The sequence below is a fragment of the Leopardus geoffroyi genome, chromosome C2 (assembly GCF_018350155.1).
Source record: "Leopardus geoffroyi isolate Oge1 chromosome C2, O.geoffroyi_Oge1_pat1.0, whole genome shotgun sequence".
Classification (NCBI taxonomy): Eukaryota; Metazoa; Chordata; class Mammalia; order Carnivora; family Felidae; genus Leopardus; species Leopardus geoffroyi.
Window position 1 is genome coordinate 95192583 of NC_059333.1, and position 20085 is coordinate 95212667.

At 38.2% G+C, this 20085-nt stretch overlaps 1 protein-coding gene across 11 annotated transcripts in view; it reads left to right on the top strand.

The window, feature by feature from the left end:
• Nucleotides 1-20085, top strand: part of TNIK (TRAF2 and NCK interacting kinase) — a 396267-nt gene that overhangs the window by 251032 nt on the left and 125150 nt on the right. For all 11 annotated transcript variants that reach the window (XM_045502990.1, XM_045502979.1, XM_045502982.1 and 8 more), the window contains exons 5-7: nucleotides 10566-10676; nucleotides 14236-14326; nucleotides 16524-16654. In XM_045502990.1, the coding sequence (XP_045358946.1) occupies nucleotides 10566-10676; nucleotides 14236-14326; nucleotides 16524-16654 (333 nt within the window). The remainder of the gene's footprint in view (nucleotides 1-10565; nucleotides 10677-14235; nucleotides 14327-16523; nucleotides 16655-20085) is intronic.

A 20085-nucleotide genomic window follows, 5' to 3' on the forward strand; every position in this document is an offset into this window, starting at 1 on the left:
ACGTAACCTGTAGCAACCAAAGCAGCACTTTTTTTTTAGAGAGAGAGAGAGAGCACAAGTGTGAGTGGGGAGGGACACCAAGTGAGAATCCCAAGCAGGCTTCATGCTGTCAGCACAGAGCCCAACTTAGGGCTCGAACTCATGAACCATGAGATCATGACCTGAGCCGACATCAAGAGTCAGATGCTGAACTGACTGAGCCAATCAAGCTTCCAAAGCAGCACTTTCTAACACGCATTCCAAGTATCCAGACTACAGGAAATATTCCCCAGTTATTTCTTTTGTTGTGGCTAGAGGTTTTGCACATATCCTACCAGCCAACACATGTGCTGTTTTAGGTGTCTGATTGAATTATAATCTGTGCGAATTCTATCAGTCTTGTTGTAGAGATAAACTCTTGTTTAGTACCAGCTCTTTGAGGAAATACAGCTACTTCTGATAATGGCTAAGTAATTCTCCTTTATCAACTGCTCAGGGCCTGAACCGGAAATCAAAAAAGGGAGCTCTTTCAATAAAGATTCTGATCTCTTGGAAACAAGCAAGCTCTGTCACACAGCACGGCCGTCTCATTCCACCTCATCTCAGTGATGAGAAGCTCTCCATTTTGCTGCACACCATTCAGGCACTGGGACTGAGGGACAAGTACCATCTATTAGGGGTACTAATACTCTAACCTTAGAAGGCAAAATCATACATATTTTGCTGTCTTCGCATACTACCACAATCCCAGGACTAGAATATCTTATAAACAATGATAAATTTCTTTTTTTTTAAATAATATTTATTTTTGAGTAGAGGGAGAGAGAGAGAGAGAGAAAGGGAGGAGCAGAGAGAAAGGGAGACAGAGGATCCTAGCAGGCTCTGTACTGTCAGCACGCTCAGGGCTCAAACTCGGGGCTGGAATTCCCCAACGGTGAGATCATGACCTGAGCTGAAGACAGACTCTTAACTGACTGAGCCACCCAGGCACCCCAAAAGCAATAATATCCGATTAGTTTCCAAAATGTAAGGTGGTCAAGTAAGACAGCAGATTACTGTACTGAAATGTCTCAGTAAGCCATTCATTAGATTGCAACAGTGTAGCCTTGCAGAACTAAGAGTTCAGAAACTATGTATGCATTGAGGGGACAAGCATTGCCACCATTGGCTGAAACCTGATCTGGAATCCAGAGACCTGGGTTCTGGTATTGGCAGAGGCAGCATCTCTGACATCTGGTTTCTTCCATATAAAAATGGTAACTTTAGAGGAATAGGCCTGGGTTTTCAAACTGGCAGCCCAGAGGCTAAGTACTGTCTGGGTGAATGTATTTAGTTTTAGTCACATAAGATGGCGGTGTTGTAGTTATGGCAACATTAGAAAAAATCAATTTCTTGCAAAAGTCTGGATTCCTTAAAAAGTTTTGAAAACTAGGATGATTTGAAAATGCTGAGCCTGAAACCCCCAATAGCAGCAGTGTGTTATAACTGTTTGGGGAGCATACGCCTGCTCCAAATTGTACCAGAAATTCCACCACTCCCAGGTGACTTCCATACATGGAAGTCATAAACTTCACATATTGATGTTAGTTGTCTAGCTCCTGCATAAGATCATCTGCAAATAAGATACTGAGATGAACCAATGAGAGATCCTATCTAGAATGTGCAGTGATGTTGGCCACAACCTCCAGACCTAGGTCTGCTAGAGTTTACATTTGCTGTAGCATTTTGCCTGGCAAAAAGATCATGCCCATTGACATTTTTGGTTGTTTTAAGGTATAAATATGAAATGCTGCAGATAACATTATTAAAAATTCAGCCACCTGTAACTGAGTCCTTTGAATAATTAATATTTGTCCTTTTTGAGTTCTATGCATCAGAAATGAGGCTTTATTTTTCTTTTCTTTCCTTTTTTAATTTTTTTTTTGATTGTTTTAATCAGTATTTGTCACTTGTATAACTAAAGAACTCCTTTCTTCATATATATAGAGCCTAGGTCATTTGTCTGGAGAAGTAATTGAATCTTAGTATTTGTGAGTAGAAAATTTTGAAAGGCTAACTTTGGTAATTCTAGAAGGAGTGCCTGAAATATTAGGAGGAATGATTGTAAACAGGCTTCCAGTCTCAGAGCTGTCCTATTGCAGGACCTATAGAGATATGTTACTTAGTTACAAACACAGAGTTAAAGTCATACCTAATTTGATACTTTGCAACAGGGCCTGAGATCAGCTTTAAAAGAGCCATTTTTATGAACCGATGGGTGATTCTGTGACAAGAATGTACAAATGATTTCTTCTTTTATCCCAATGAATTTCATTTGAAATGTGCTTAAACTTCTTTTCACCTGAGCAGAAGGAAGACTTATGTGTCCCCAGAGTTATTCTGCCACTGGTCTAAACAAACCTTCTGGTTCCTTTTCTAGATAAATTCTGAACCAAAGTCTGTGTCTCATTAACCTAAATGCTTCTCAAAATCCTCAACTATCAAGCTGCTTAATCATAAATCTTCTGAGACTAGTATTTTCTCCTTTTCCTGTTTTTACTTGTCCGAAAGCTTGCTTTCCCATCCCCTCCCCAAATTCTTCTATTTGGCTGTAACATTCTGACCAGCAGCATTGAGCATTTCTTAACAGCCTTAATAAGGTTAGTTTCTGTGAGCAGAATGGACACGTAATGGTTTACTCCTAGCAGGAAAAATTCCCCAGCTGAGCTTGCATACATACTGAGAAACTTGAGCACCAGAAACCAAATACAAGATGCAACTAACTTTGCTTATTCCCTGAATGCTTCTATGCCAACTCTGAGGCTCTCTCTCCCTAGACATGGTGACCGTTGAGCCCTTGTAGTGGGCCTGTCCTTTACGCAGGCTTCTTGTCGCTAAAAGTACCAGTTGGCTCCATATATTCAAACTCCCATTGTCGTTCTCAAGATATAAAGTCGTTCATTATCCAGAAACTATATTGACAAAGTTTGGGAGACTTCACGTCCTTGGGACTCAATTTTTTGTCTTTGCAAAACTTAGAATTTGTAGTTCAAGCACTTGTTCTGAAGTCTAAAAAATATAATGTAGAAGTTAAAGGAATTTTTCTTTTCAAATACATGCTAGCTTAAAAATGACTGCATTTCCAAATTTGAAATTCCCACCAGTTTTACTTTACTTTTCCATAAGTTGGCTTAAATGGTAAACACGTTCATATGTACACCTGCCAATTTCTGTACTTACATGCACATGTATTTTATATTGTGGGACTTTAAACTACCTCTGACAAGTGAGACAGCATTCTATAACAAAGTACTGGTTTTGTTTACACCTTCATAAATCATGCAGATGAGATCTGTGGCTATTCCCAGCCACACATGATAAAAATATCCTGTGCCTTTCTGATGTTTCTGGACCTTCAAGGTCAAGATGCTTATCCTCTGCAGAGCTGTGAATTCTTGGGTGTTTATCTTTCCTACCCATTTCTTAGAATGCCCCTTCAGTTGCTCAGTACAAACTTCTCTCATTTCAATTTTTTTTTAAGTTTATTTATTTATTTTGAGAGAGAGAGAGAGAGAGAGAGAGGCAGAATCCCAAGCAGAGCCCGATGCAGGTCTTGAACTCATGAACTATGAGATCCTGACCTGAGCCAAAATCAAGAGTCAGTCACTTAACTGGCTGAGCCACCCTGGTGCCCCAGAACTTCTCTCATTTTAGACAGACCTTAAGCATCCTGCTCCCTTGTCTTCCTCTCCCTGCCTCTTTCTCCTCCTTTTACTATAAAAGAGAAGGATCTGTTAATAGTCAGTTATTCTTGTGAGTGACTGACTGGTGATATGTGAGGGGAACAAGTTGAGGTGTTTGGGGCTAGTGCCTGCAATTCTAAAATATCATAAAGCATTGTTTCTTATATAGGATCTTAAAACCAGTTAACTAGCAGACCAGTGAGTACTGTAGGGACCCCAGAAATCATCCTAAGCTCCTTAAGTTGGTTCTGAGGATAAACCTTTTAAAAGTATTTCAGAGGTGATTAGGATCGGAAAGTGCAGGTTAGAAGTGACCACAGGGGCGCCTGGGTGGCTCAGTTGGTTAAGCGTCCAACTTCAGCTCAGGTCTTGATCTCGCGTTCATGGGTTCGAGCCCCGCATCAGGCTCTGTGCTGACAGCTCAGAGCCTGGAGCCTGCTTCGGATTCTGTGTCTCCCTCTCTCTCAGCTCCTCCCCTGCTCATGCCCTGTCTCTCTCTGTCTCTCAAAAATAAAATAAAACATTAAAAAAAAATTTTTTTAAAGAAGTGACCACAGCAGGTGACTCCATATTGAAGGCCCCTCCTGATGAGGTGAGCTCAGGGCTGGCTCAGGCAGTGCTTCTGAAATTCATTCTGGGCTCAGCTGAGACCTAAGACCTTTTGCTTAAATATTGTCCTGGAGAGGGGAAGGCAGAGGAGGGCATAATTAGTGCCCCCTCCCCCCACAGCCTCTAAGAGAAAACAGAAATATAAGACAACTGACAAAAATACATGACAAACAACCATGTAAGTTGTGACATATGTTAGAACTTTGTTTTTTTGTTGTTGTTTTTTTTTAAAGGGCACCCCGGTGACTCGGTTGAACATCTGACATTGGCTTAGGTCATCATCTCATGGCTCATGGGTTCCAGCCCCACGTCGGGCTCTGTGCCAACAGCTCAGAGCCTGGAACCTGCCTTGGATTCAGTGTCTTCCTCTCTCTGCCCCTCCCCCCACTCTCGCTCTGACTCTCTCTCAAAAATAAGTAAACATTAAAAACAAACTCTTTGTTTTTAAAAGTTAACCTTTTTAATGTCGATAACAATAACTACATGTCCAAATCATCCAGGCAACACTTTCCCCCTTTTATTATTATTATTTTTTTAATGTTTTATTTATTTTTGAGAGAGAGTGACAGAGACAGAGTGAAAGCAGGGGATGGGCAGAGAGAGAGAGAGAGAGAGAGAGAGAGAGAGAATCCGAAGCAGATTCCAGGCTCCGAGCTGTCAGCACAGAGCCGGATGCAGGGCGTGAACTCATTAACTGTGAGATCATGACCTGAACCAAAGTCAGAGGCTTAACTGACTGAGCCACCCAGGCACCCCAACCCCTTCCCTCTTAATTGGGGTCTCGCTTCACCATATTGTTTCTTAAATATCTACTCAGTGACATGGTTCCAGGTCCAGGCCCCTTCCTGCGTGAGCTTAGTTCTGTTCTCACCTTCAACCCAGCCTCTCTTCTCTTTTCCCAAGTGACACACAGGTGTATTCTATTTTCTGACCCAGTTATTTCGGTGGTGTGGAAAGCGCATTTCAAATGTACCATTCCTTCTAAACCTTTCCCTCTACCTCTTCAGCCTCAAATAAAAAGATCCGACATCCTGGAATGCACCACTGTTTTTTTCTTGCCATGTGATACGAGCTTTAAAAAAAGCCATGTGTTCTTTGTGCTCTTTTGTTAATAGAGGTTATAGAAATGCATGTGCCCCATGTTCTGTCAGCCATTTGAAGTGGATCTTGGGAAGCTATTGATACCATCTTCCAAGCTGGAAACTCTTCCTGGTTGCTCGTTTTTAAAAATGCAGACAGGGGCGCCTGGGTGGCGCAGTCGGTTAAGCGTCCGACTTCAGCCAGGTCACGATCTGGCGGTCCGTGAGTTTGAGCCCCGCGTCGGGCTCTGGGCTGATGGCTCAGAGCCTGGAGCCTGTTTCCGATTCTGTGTCTCCCTCTCTCTCTGCCCCTCCCCCGTTCATGCTCTGTCTCTCTCTGTCCCAAAAATAAATAAACGTTGAAAAAAAAAATTAAAAATGCAGACAGACCAACAGATAAAAAGTAATAAGTATAGTTTAAGATTTGGGACTGCTAGGACCTTTACACTCATAAACACATTTAGTGTTCACACCAAACATTTTGTTTTACTTTATTTTATTTTGTTTTATTTTATTTTATTTTATTTTATTTTATTATTTTATTTTATTTTATTTTATTTTATTTTATTTTATTTTATTGTTTTATGTTGTATTTTATAGTGATGGTGGTGGGGTGCTGAGCCCAGGGTGGTTAGAGAACATACATGCCCAGGGTCACATAACTAGTACTTGAGAGAGCACCATTCTTTCAACACGCTCTGCTTACTTAATGAGTAGATATACCATGGATAAGGCTGCAGACCATTACTAAGCTTCATTTCTAAGTGAATAAGGAAAAGGGAATTGAGGAAATGGCGTATTAATGAATCAGTAGCTGCAAATCACCAAGCCCAGCACCCGGCACATGGCAAATTGTCAGTTAATGTTAGCAAGTATTGTTGCCCCAGTGTCAACTCTTCAAGAACTTTCTTTGGGGGAAAATATTAATGATCCATTATTTCTTGCTTGTGAGATGTGAAGTTATTGACTTATTGCTTCTGGGCTTGGCATGTTGAGCCCTGTTTCTGTTTATTAATGTGATGAGGTTACTTGTGATGAGGGAGGGTCCCTGCTGCGTGGTGGCAGTAATTATCAGTGTCACTCTGTGGCTGCAGGAACCAGTTGCTAGCAAATGCTGGTTTCTTCCTTTCTTTCTCTTTTTTTTTTTTTTTTAAATCCCATTATATAATTTAACAATCATTTCATTCCATAGTGAGATGAAAAGAATTCAGCAGCCTTCAGCTAGAGCTGAATAGAGAAGCAAATTATAGAAATCATTGACATTAGTGCCTGGCTAGAGCAGGATTGTTTCCTACTGAATATTTGAAAGTATTTTGTCCAATCTAATTTTAAAAGACTAGAGTCACTGGGCTTCCACTGCTTTCCTTGGGAACTATAATTTCGTGGCCAAATAGAGCTCAGCGGTGGGACATTTTCTCCCGCTGATATGGGAGCAATGGAAGGATTCATAGGAGGTCTGGTCACTGTGTTTGTCAAAATGAGATTTGAGAAGAGAAAGGAGCACAAACATATTCAGCTCACTTGAGAAAATATTTCAACCCAAGGATGTTTCTTCAGTCTATCCTGCCACCATTGAACCATGGTTTGCTACACAATGGGGTTTTTCTTTAACTTTGTATTGTAGAGAATCCCCCAAATACACAATAGTAAAGAGAACAATATAATGGACACTCGTATGCGCAACACTAGTCCCCAAACCATCAATCATTGACCAATCCTGCCCATCCATATGCTTACCCACTTCTTCCCTTCTATTATTTTGAAACATAGCTTCTCATTATATCTCTTTTTCTAAGTTCTGATAAAAAATATATAACATAAAATTTAACATTTTAACCATTTTAAAATATATAATTTAGTGGCATTAAGTACATAGTATTGTCCAACCATTACCACTATCTAGTTCCAGAACTTCGTCATGACTCCAAAAGGAAACCATTGGCAACCACTAATCTTTTTGTTTCTAGGGATTTGCCTCTTCTGGATATTTCATATAAGTGGGTTTATACAATATAGAGCCTTTTTGGTCCTTCTCTCAATTAGTATAATCTTTTCAAGATTCAGCCATGTTGTATCAGGCATCAGTACTTCTTTCCTTTGCATAGCAAAATAATACTTTATTACAGGATATACCACATTTTGTTTATTCATCCAATGGTGGACATTTTGGTTACTTCCACCTTTTGTCTATTGTGGATAGTGCTGCTTTGGACATCCTGATGCAAGTTTTTGTTTGAATACTTGGTTTTCAATTCTTTTGAGTATATACCTAGAATTGGAATTACTAGGTCATATGGCAATTCTATGTTAACTTAATGTGTGTGGAACCATTAAACTGTTTGTGACTGCAACATTTTACATTCCCTCCAGCTGTATATGAGGGCTCCAATTTCTCACATCCTTGCCAACATTTGTTATTTTCTGACTTATTAAAAAAATTATAACCATCCTAGTGGGTATAGAGTGGTATCTTATTGTTTTGATTTACAACTTCCTAATGACTGTTGATGATAAACATCTTGGCATGTGATCGCAGGTTATTTGTATATCTTCTTTGAAGAAATGTCTATTCAAGTGTTTTGCCCATTTTTAAATTATGTTGTTTATTTTTTTGTTGTTGATCTGTTCTTTATATATTCTGGATACTAGACTTTTACTAGATATATGATTTACAAATATTTTTCCCATTCTGGGAGTTTTCTTTTCACTCTCTTGTTTATATCCTTTGATGCATAGAAGTTTTTAATTTTAATGTAATCCAATTTATCTGTGTTTTCTTTTGTTGTTTGTGCTTTCATTGTCATAGCTAGAAACCATTGCCAAGTCCAAGGTCATGGAAATTTACCCCTGTATTCTCTCCTCAGAGTTTTATAGTTTTAGTTCTTATATTTAGGTCTTTGATCCATTTTGAGATAATTTTTGTATAGTATGAGGTCAGGGTTCAACATCATTCTTTTACATGTGGATATTCAGTTGTCCCAGCAGCATTTATAGAAAAGACCATCATATCATTTTATCCATAATATTTCAGTATGTTTCACTAAAAGATAAGAATTTTTTACATAACAACAGTACCATTATCACTCTTTTAAAAAAACCTCATATTTCCTTAGTATCATCAAATATCTAGTCTGTATGCAAAGCTTTAATTGCCTCAACAATTTTAACAGCTTTTAAAAAAAATCATATTTAGATAAGTTGCATCCTTTGCACATTGTTGGTATATCTTTTTTAATGGTTTTAAGTCTATAGATATCCCCTCCATCTCCTTTTTTACCTTCTTGCAATTTATTTGTTAAAACAAATGGGTCATTTGCCCTATGGAGTTTCCTATTCTAGGTTTTCTTGATTGTGTCCCCATGAGGTAACATGTTCCTCAGTACTCTGAATTTTTTATAATTTGGCAGTTGGAACTAAACACTTGATCAGATTCTGGGTTTTTTGTTTGTTTGCTGTTGTTTGTTTTTGGCAAGGCTACTTCTTAGGTGATGTTGTTATTCTAATCAAGAGGCAAATCCTGTCTGGTTACTTCTTATTTATTTATTTATTTATTTATTTATTTATTTATTTATTTTAGTGTTAGCAGCCATTGATAATCAGTGCTTAAATTTTTTTATTTAGGGGCTATGAAATAGTAATATTCTAATTCTCTTCTGTCCTCTTCATTTATTGCATGGAATGCCTGCTGTTTATGAAAAGATAATTTACCTCTTAAGTACTTAATTATCCAGTGGTAAAACTTGTCTAAGATTGGCAGTAGAAACTCTTGATTCTGTCCCTTTATTTACCAGTCTCAAAATAAGACAGAGCCAGTTATATATATTCTTTTTGACGGTTGTTTATTAATGCATTTAGTTAGGCATATTTAATGTGTTTCAAGCCGTTGCAGTTGTTACTTTTATTGATGCTCAAATCATCCCATAGTTGGCCAGTGAGAACCTCTTCAAGTTGATTCTTGAGTTCTTTCTGACATGATCTTGTGGTCTCCTATAGCTTCCTGGCTATCATATATGACAAGTCTGCAACTCTTTTTGGGTTGCAGTGTGAGCTACTGTGGCACTTCTCAAATTTCCTTACAGAAACTTCTAATAGGTCTCTTTACTTCCCTTGGCAGTCTGGAGAAGATGGTAGCATTTCCTGCCATTTGTAGAATCATAAGACAAGTCAGAAGACGCACTGGAAACTCATTCATGAAACTCATTTCAGAGTTTTACTGAGTCTCTATTAGGCAACCATGGTGTTGATGTTGGGAATGGACATTTGGACAAAGCCAAAACCGTCAATGGGATTTCTTGTGGATCCATTTTAGTTCTGTTTCTAGTGTCTAGTCAGAGATTGATTGCTAGTTATTCTGAATTCTTTTCATATAATTACAAAAAATATATAAGTACTTAATAAGATGACATTTGTAGAAGACCTCTTTTAGTTTTAAGAAAAGGGAGAAAATATGGAAATGGATATGTTTCCTCAACCTAGAAAATGAGTGTAAAATCAGATGGATTGTTTTCCCTCTTCTAGTCTTTATTTCTCTATTAAATAAGGGAGAGGATTATTTTCTGCCTATTCGATAAAGTTGCTGAGTGCTGTAATGAGTTTATATTTATAGAGAACTTGAAGCTTTTTGGATGAAAGGTGCTAAATTAAGGCTTATTGTTTATCGAATTTATTTGATGTGTCTAACCTCCCGGGAACATTTGCTGAAGTTAATTAAAAACAGATAGTCCCCACTCTGACAGCTTACAGTGCCACTTACAAACCAATAGCATAAACAGCCTACACTTTATTGTCCTAATGTTGGACTGCCTAGAAAACCATAGCTCTTTCAGACAGGAGAATGATCCGCTTTTGTAGGAGAGATGAGATCAATTGCTGGATAAAACTGCAGAGATATTCTCAAATACATCTGCCCTCGTTTTTAAAAATACTTAGAATATGGAGATTTTCCTCAATTTCCAACTATAATTTTCAGATTGGAAAATTAAAAATAATCTTTCTTTTGCATCATTTTGGAAAGAAATTAAGATATAAGTTTATGTTTTATATATTGTCTTACGATCACTTGTTCCTTACAGGAATGGCATTCTAAAGCAGCCAACTGGAATGACTTATGCTGTCTTAACCCAGTGGAAGCTGTGAAGTATAATTATAATTATGGTTTGTTTGCTTCCTTTGCCAGTTGGTGATGGAGTTTTGTGGTGCTGGCTCTGTCACTGACCTGATCAAGAACACAAAAGGTAACACGTTGAAGGAAGAGTGGATCGCGTACATCTGCAGGGAGATCTTACGAGTAAGTGACAACATGGAGTATCTTGGGAGGTGTTGAACTTTGTACCAACCTTTCACTGACATTCACGAAAGTATTGTAGACCTTTCTAAAGCTTTATTCTAACAATGATGGCAGTGGTGGTGGTTTTGTGGTCTGCTCCAATAGAAGGGAGAGTCATTCTGATCAGGCCATGTGAACTCTCATTTGGGGGATTAACATTGGTTGACTTTCCTTAACCATTTCCAATGGTGTTTTCAATTAGAAATATGATTTTAGATCATAGAGATAAGGTTTCACTTAGGAAATGAATTTTTTAGAGCTTTTTCGAATACTTGAATTTTCCATTTATGAAAATAGTTTACGAATTGCATGACATTAACCATTCCAGCATTTATAACCTCGTCTAACTGATTTTAAATGAAAAAAAAAAAATTCTTTGAGACGTTGTCACTTAAATCAATCAAAATATCTGGATAAGACTACGTATATTTGTCCAGTTTTGCCCACTAATCTCAGCCAGGCAATCTGGACAATAGTATCATATGTACTGAGCTCAACTCAGGAAGAAGGTCAGGGTTCAGTCAGACTAGTTTATTTATCTCTTGCTAGTAATATGGAGTCTATTGTATGTTTACTGAGCATTATTACTAGATCTGCTTCACAATCATAATTTATTTATAAGCTCTGCCTTCTTAATCTAAGGGAATAAAAGTTAAAACTATTTTCATGATGTGCCCAAGATACACTTTTGAGAGACAGATTATGTGCTGTGAATGGATGGATGGGTGGGTGGATAGAAGGCATTAAGAAATTGAAACCACATTAGGAGAAAGAAGGAAATAAAGAAAGAAAGAAAGAGAGAGAGAGAGAGAGAGAGAGAAAGAAAGAAAGAAAGAAAGAAAGAAAGAAAGAAAGAAAGAAAATGGACCCATAAAAATAACATTTTTAATAGCATATACTTAGAAATAAATTTATAGAAAGATGTGAATGACTTCTACACTGTAAACTACAAAATATTAGTGAGAGAAATTAAAGAAGACTTTAATAAATGGGGGTATATACCATTTCACAGATAAGAATATTGAATATTGTGAAGATGTTATTTCTTACCAGTTTGATCCGTGGTTTCATTGAACTCCCTATCAAAATTTCTCTAGGTGTATCTGTGGATATTTACAAGCTTTATTTTTTAAACAATTACTTATTTATTTTGAGAGAGAGAGAGAGAGTGCAAGCAGGGAAGGTGCAGAGAGAGAGAGAGAGAATCCCAAATAAGGTCTGAGCTGTCAGTGCAGAGGCCAACGTGGGGTTCGAAACCACGAATCATGAGATCATGACCTGGGCCGAAATTAAGAGTCAGACGGTCAACTGACTGAGCCACCCAGGCACCCCTTGACAAGCTGAATTTTAAAACATTAAATGGAAATGCAAAGTGCCAAGAATAGCCAAGGCAATCTTGAAGAAGAACAAAGCTGAACGAGTTATGGTGCCAGTTATCAAGACTTATTATAAAGCTACTGAGTAGATAAGACAGAATGAGGTATCGTCACACAAATACACAGATGGCCAAAGGAACAGGATAAATATCCAGAAACAGATGCACTTCATATGGACCCCTGATTTATGACAAAGGAAGTGCTGCAGTGCATGGGGGAAGGGTGCCCTTATCAGTAAATAGTGCTTGGTTAATTGAATAGTCGTGTGGAAACATGTAACTTGATACCTACTTTATATCCTGCTTAAAAATTAATTCCAGCTGGATTAGAGACATAAAGGTGAAAAACACAAAAAATAAAGCTCTTAAGAGCAAACACAGGATAAGCTCTCCATGGCTTGGGGTGGGCAAAAGAACACAAAACAAAATTTGAGTGGGATACAAGGAGGTATGGCTGCTGCTGTCCTTCAAATCTGACATTTATTTTCAAAGATCGAGGTGCCTTTTTGTCAACTTCATTTGAATTTCTGACTTACAATTTTACTCATTTAGAGAAAGCACGAAAGGTTATCTAGTCTTCGAGACCACCCAGTGGTGCCAAGAATCTGTTGGGTCTTCAGGGCTGGTTCTGCAATGCACCTTTCTGTGCTGCTGGGGAACCCTGGGGATCCACCAAGTGCTCTCCAGGGTACTGAAAACAGCAGGATCATCACCTGATGATTCTCCCTCAATGCTTGGGTAGAATGTGTGAAAACTGTTTTCTTCCTTCTTCCAATACGTTCTCCCAAAAGGTACTGGCATTTGAGATAAGGTGACTCATTGGAAGAGACACTCAATCACAAGAAGTTTCAGAGATAACCCTCCATGCATCATACAATGTCATAAAATATGGCATGTGGCTCACTTGTGTGCTCTGGCACCTGCTTCCAAAAGCTCTGGTAGTGAAGGAGGCCAAGGGATCTTCAGTCCCTCTTTTTAGAATTCATGGGATGTTAAGATGCTGTAAAACATTTTAATCTGCTTGATGTCCACCTTGAGCTAACCTGACTAGATAAGAAAGGTAATTTTTTAGCACCCAAGCCAGTGCTTCAAACTCTCATGGTTTATGTTTACTGATATTCCTGAACATACACATTGATCTTTTTGAACATCCATATTCTTCTGATGAGTCTTTTCAACAAGGGAATTCAGATATTTAGAATTTTTTTATGACAACTTCATTTTTCATACCAGGGTTTTGTCATTATGCAGGAAAATTAAAAAGACAGCAAAGTATAAATAATAAAATGGCAATACCTGAGTATAAATACCTTGGATGAGCAAGTGTTAGCATAACATAATTTGCTTTAAGACACCAATTTGAGGTTATTTTAGGTTATGCTTTGTCTGACTTAGAGCAAGTCTGTAGATTTTTAGAACTCAGACCACAGAGAAGCCAAAGTGAGAGTAACTCATGGAGAAGGGGAACACAATCAGGTTTGGATGCCACCACATAATTATTTCATATTAATGAACACAAAGTCAGAAATATCATAAAGCACTAAAGATGACAGCTATGAATGCCAAACAAAGGAAAGGTAAATTGCTGTTTTCTTTTTTTAATGTGAGACACTTTGGCTAAAGGCAATGGGAAATTTCTTGTCTGGACTGAGAAATGTTTCATTGTGCTTAGTTAAAATTATACACTATAATGTAACTTTTAACTTTTGAATTCAGATATTGATTTAAAAAACAAACTGGAGTACTTAGTTAAATCAGGTTAGTTTTCTGTAAGAGACTCTAGACTCTGTTACAAACCAGCACATGCAGTCAGCCGTCACTTTTCTCAGTACTATCAGCCGAAACTCGTGCATGCCAGAGCCACATCATTGTCCGCTTGGGTCCATGCTACCTGAGATCATTGCTGATATGCAAGCAGTTCATTAATACAGCACCGGGCGTTGCAAAGACTGCTTTTGTATTTTAGTTTATATTGATCAGTTGCCTAGTTTAGAACAGCACTGTACACATATGAAAGATGTGAGTCTGATAACAAAAGTCTCTCTGGGTGAGCTCACATCTTTTTGGGATCACTGACAACCCAGCTAGTTTATTTGCATCTTGGCTTCTGTCCTGTTAACCCTTGTCAACTCTCTGTTACTCCAGGGGCTGAGTCATCTGCACCAGCATAAAGTGATTCATCGAGATATTAAAGGGCAGAATGTCTTGCTGACTGAGAACGCAGAAGTTAAACTAGGTAAGAACAGGATCCAGTGAGCCTAGGAATTGAGGGAACTGATACGATTATTTCAACAGCTGATTATTTTTCCATTTTGTTTTGTTTTTAATGAATATAAATTTGTCACTGTGAATTTGGAGGTCAGTGTACTACAGAACGAAGAGGAAAATGTTTCTTTGTCTATTTCAAAACATTTTCTAAAAGTGCTTGAGTGAATTGGTATACAATATAGCAGACAGAACCATTTGCTTAATCAATACGTAGGAAAAAATTCAGGTTTTTTAAAAATTTTTTTAATGTTTATTCATTTTTGAGAGAGAGAATGAGACAGTGAGTGGGGGAGGGGCAGAGAGAGAGGGAGACACAGAATCCAAAGCAGGCTCCAGGGTCTGACATGTCAGCACAGAGCCCGAGGCGGAGCTCGAACCCACAAACTGTGAGATCTTGACCTAAGCCTAAGTCAGACACTTAACTGACTGAGCCACCCAGGTGCCCCCCAAAATGAGGTTTTTTTTAAGCAAAACCCTTTAGATTAGAAGTGACTGACCTTGAAATGGTTTCCTGTATCTTACCATTTGTTGACTTTGTTGCTGCTATAACAGAAAGTGATGACCCATTTGCTTACTGAAAAATATCCTGTTAGACACATTTAGAATAATGAATTCCTGCTATATTCCCATATGTTTTACATTATATTTTCATCGACTTCATTATTACCTAGGGCACGTGCACAAAATGGGTGTTCAGTATTCTCCTTTGTATGCATGCTCGATATCCTACTTCCACTTGCCAGAGTTATCTTTGAGGCAACCCTTTTCCTTGGTGCTTCTTTCCAACAATCTGGTGGGAAGAGAAAGTAGAGAATCTCCACATGCATTTGCCTGCTTGCCGTCTATGAGTAAGGGCATGGATTGACAGCTATCTCTAGGATATGCAATTTGTCATCTAGAAAGGAGGTATCGCCCATATGATTGTTTATTTTCAAAGAGATTGAAATATCTCCTGTGTTTATATCCTAAACACTTGTTCTTGCCTCTTTGTTAAAATACATCATTTCCATTTTTTCTTAGTTAGCATTTGGGGCCAAACTTTCATCTTGTGAGTAATTCCCTCTTAAAACAAAAGCATACATTTCGTAGGCAGGGTGTGTGTGTGTGTGTGTGTGTGCGTGTGTGTGTGTGTGTGTGTGTGTGTATACACACGTGCGTGCATGTACATATGTTTGTGTATACTGGCTAGATAATGTATCCTCAGAATATTCAGTCATCATTAGTCAACAGTCACTTGTTGAGAAAATATTATGTCAGGCCCTGTACACAACACTCTTCCATAGTTTCTCTCACTTTGCCATCATAGCAACTCTATGTAAATATCATCACCCTTACTTTATAAATTTGGAAACTGAAGCCTAAAGAGGTTGATCTGCTAGCACTAGGTGACATCACTGGTAAGTGGCAGAAATGGGATGCAAACTTAGGCAGTCTGACTCTAGAAACTTGGCTCATAACCACTTGCTTTGTATCCTCTAAGTATTCTCTTTTATGGCAAACAAGCTTGCTTTTTATTCAACACCTGTTTTTGGTCCCTACAGACCCTTGGTTTAACCAAATACGGCATTTTGTGCTTTCCTCATTGGTATACTTTATCCATTTATACACAGAGTTTAAAAATAAACATTCACAATTGCTAAAAGGAAGAAGCAACCCGAATTGCCCATCAGCAGATGAATGGATAAACACAGTGTGGCCCCTGCATACGATGGGATATTATTGAGCCTTAAAAAGTTAGGAAATTCTGACACGTGCGGATTAACCTTGATGACATTATGCTTATTGACATAAGCCAGTCACAAAAAGACAAATACTGTATGACTCCACTTATATCAGGTACCAACAGTAGTCCAGATTTACAGAGGCAGAAAGTAGAATGGTGCTTGCCAGGGGCAGGGGTGGGGAGCGGGGCGGAGAGAATGAGGAGTTATTGTTTAATGAGTACAGAGTTTCAGTTTGGGAAGACAGAAAAGTTCTGGAAGCAGATGGTGGGGATGGTTGCACAACAATGTGAATGTATTTAATGACACAGAACTGTACACTTAAAAATGATTAAAATTGTAAATTCTATGTTGGGTTTATTTTGCCACAGTAAAAAAAAATGCACATTCATTTTATCACCATATAAGGACATTGACTTCATGCATCTGTCTTCTCTTAAATAGTGGACTTTGGAGTCAGTGCCCAGCTTGATCGAACAGTGGGCAGGAGAAATACCTTCATTGGGACCCCTTATTGGATGGCGCCAGAAGTTATTGCCTGTGATGAAAACCCAGATGCCACATATGATTTCAAGGTATGACTTCTTCATTGTTTCAAAACTATGCCTCACATCCTGCCCTGAATCTTGCAGTGGGAGAATTCTCATGTGCCTTTGGGTTTAGAATTTATATAATCCTGGGTTTACGATTTATGTAATCCAAAGGGAGAACTGAAAAGCGTTATTTGAATTTAAAATGGTAAGACATCCAAGTGAGAATCTTTTTCATGAATTGACCCATTATATCTGGTTGCTTATTTGTAAAAAATGTTGAAACCATTTTCTATATTCTCTTGAACTTAGTCTGGTTTCTTATTAGAAAATAGATTTCTTCTGGAAGCATTGAATCAATAGATTGTACACCTGAAACTAATAATATTCTTCATGTTAACCAACTGGAACTTAAATTAAAACTTTGAAAAAAACAATAGATTTCTATTTTGATTAGTGTTTAAACTTTTGGTGAAGGATGTATATGCTGAGAGCTTTTTATGCTAAAAGAGGCCAATGTGTTGTCTTGGGTCTTTTCCGATTAAAAATAGACTTCCTCGTTTCTCCATTGCTCAAAGTTTAATTTTTGAAGTTTCTTTTCAATGAGAGAGAATGAAGTGGGGTGTTGGTAGCTACCTTATGGTATTTCTGTAGCCTGTTGTAGTGTTCCATTGAAATTCGATTGGTGGCTTGTTACCTTGTATCATAAACTGGCAATTTGCTCATGAATTCAAAGCAGTGTTTAACTAGATGGTGGTAGTTGTGCCCTTCTTCAAGAAGCCTCCCTCTTTTCCATTATGCTAGCCAGTAATAAAACATAATTTGGGGTTACTATCCCATTGACAGGTGCAATGTCAGGTGACATTATTGTCATGAATTGTGGCTGAAAGTTGAAATATTAAAATTGGAGGCAAATGGAATGTAGGAACTGTGAGTTTTCAGACAGGGAAATAGATGAAGAGATACCCTGTGGTCTTTGTGTAGACCACAGGACAACCTTGGGCAAAACCTGATACTACTGAGGCTGGTTTCACAGGTGCACGGACTTTTCACGCAAGGACTTTAGTAGTCAGCTCCAAATACCCTTCTCTTGAAGATGGGAAACTGAGGCCAGAGGTCTTGGCAAGTATACCCCAAGCTAGTGGGCTTCTCAGAGTTGGGGCTTGAGCCCACATCTTGCAAATCTCTTTTCAGTATATTACCAATATATTACCCTGCTCCTCTCTGATGTGCTCTTATATAAATCTCCAATTTACCAACAAAACAGCTTCTGAAGAGTATATTTGAAGAATTCCTCTCTTAAAGAACATTTTTAGTTCTCCACATGTGGGGTTATTATTGAAATCAGGTCACAAAGATGCCAACATTGCAATGTCTTTGGGACCCAGTATCGTAGGGCATGGACGAAATTATTTGCCTCTTTGGCGAAATGCAAGCTGAAAGTCTAAAACCAGAATAATCTCCTGTACATTTCTTCCTTCTTTCAAAGTTAGGCACTGTAATAACCTGACAACAATCTGTCTGAAAACAGCTGCCAAGTTAAAAATTAATCTCTTGCCAAAATAAATGTAATTTATTTAAACTGCTAATGATAAGCACATTTAAATAATTTAATTTGCAAATCCCTTCAGAGGAGCCACTACAAAATATATGTCCCAGGCCAGATATGTGTATCATAATTTTCTATAAGCAATTCTTCAAACAGTAGTTATACTTAACAAGTGCTAACTAGACTACTTCTGGGCCACAGATAGTTTAAACTACTTTATAACATACCATAGAGAATCAGGGTGTTTCAAACTTTTACCCTTGGCTTAGCCTTTTAAGTATTTTGGGTAGTTGTTCTGTATGTGGCATTTATTTTCTGTGACATAAAATAGATCCCTGTGACTTAACTGTTTTCAATAATGTAGAAGAGGACTTCCTTCTGGCGAAGCCAAAGCTTAGAATTAAACCGATATTCTGGTCCTCTTTCCTCAGAGTAAGGCTAAGGAATATAGTTTGGAATCAGCAAAAGACTTTTGAGCCCAATGCATAATTCTAGGTGTGGACACAGCCTGCTGTATGAGTAACCACAGGGGGATCATGCTGCACAAGGTGATTTCAGAGGTACTGGAAAGTCCATGTGACTATTAAAGTATTAACATATCCTGAAACATTAATAAAGTTAAGACTAATTTCTGTGTCTTTTATTAAAAAATAAGGAATCCTGATGAGGAACAGGTTTGCTATATTAGTCATTTAGACCTTAGTGAGAATTAATTCATCAGGACTGTTATAATGCAGGTGGTACAAAAGGAGGAAGAAGCCACGGCAAGAACATGAGCCTCCCCGGTCATTGTCAGAGGTACAAGAAGGATCATGACTAAAGGGTTAAGTTAGGAAGACTGGGCAAAAAGGAAGGCTTGAGCGTTCTTTGAAGATTCATTTCAACCATTTCACACTTTTACAGTGGACTAGAGAAGCAGTGATTCTGTAAAAATAATCTTTCTCCTTCTTTCTTGGCACCAGATTGTATCCTTTTTTTTCTCTTCACCATTCTTAGGTATGTAGTCTGTCACCAGGAGACAACGTGACAATATGTTGCCTTTCAAAACCATTTCTTCATTCACTCAGCACATATTTATTAAATACCCACCACCTATAAAGAATTAACTAAGCTGGGTCTGTACATGCAGTTTCGACACATAAAGTTAGTTTGCAACCCCATCAAGGTTCAGGCGTTCAGTACTGTGCATCTGGTAGTCCGTTTGACCCAGCTGTATATTCCAACCTCAGAAACTTATGTCGACACTTTGGGCTCTAATGTGCTATCGATACTTTCCACCTAGGGGTATGTTTGGAACAAAAGATGACTTGAAAGCCACTAGGCTTTATTAGATGTCACAGGGGCCTTCCTTTAAAATAAAGACAAAACTGGGGCACCTGAGTGGCTCTGTCAGTTAAGCATCCAACTCTTGGTTTCAGCTCAGGTCATGATCTCACAGTTAGTGAGTTTGAGCCCCACATCAGGCTCTGTGCTGGCAGCGCAGCCTGCTTGGGATCCTCTCTCTCCTTCTCTCTCTGCCCCTCCCCTGCTCGTGCTCGCTCTCTCTCTCTCTCTCAACATAAAAATAAATAAATAAATGAACTTTAAAAAAAAACGAAATGAAATGAAAAAAAAATGTAAGAGAATAGTTTTGTTTTATTGTTTTATTATATATAGATTACCATCTACTCTTTGTCTGAGATATGTTTAAAGACTGCTGTAAATTTTTCTAAAACTACAGCAACTCAAGAAAATAAAGGCCTCTGTAGAAAAGTAGTCTGAAGAGCTCATGGTTTTCTTTGCAATCTGGTTTTGTCTGATATCTACCAGGCACAGTAAGTAACTGATTGAAAATAACCCCTATTCGAAGGAGGAGTACCAGAATCTCATATGCCTGGTGTGTTCACTTTCCCCCTAGAGGCCCTTTCTTTCTTGTTTTCAGAAATTC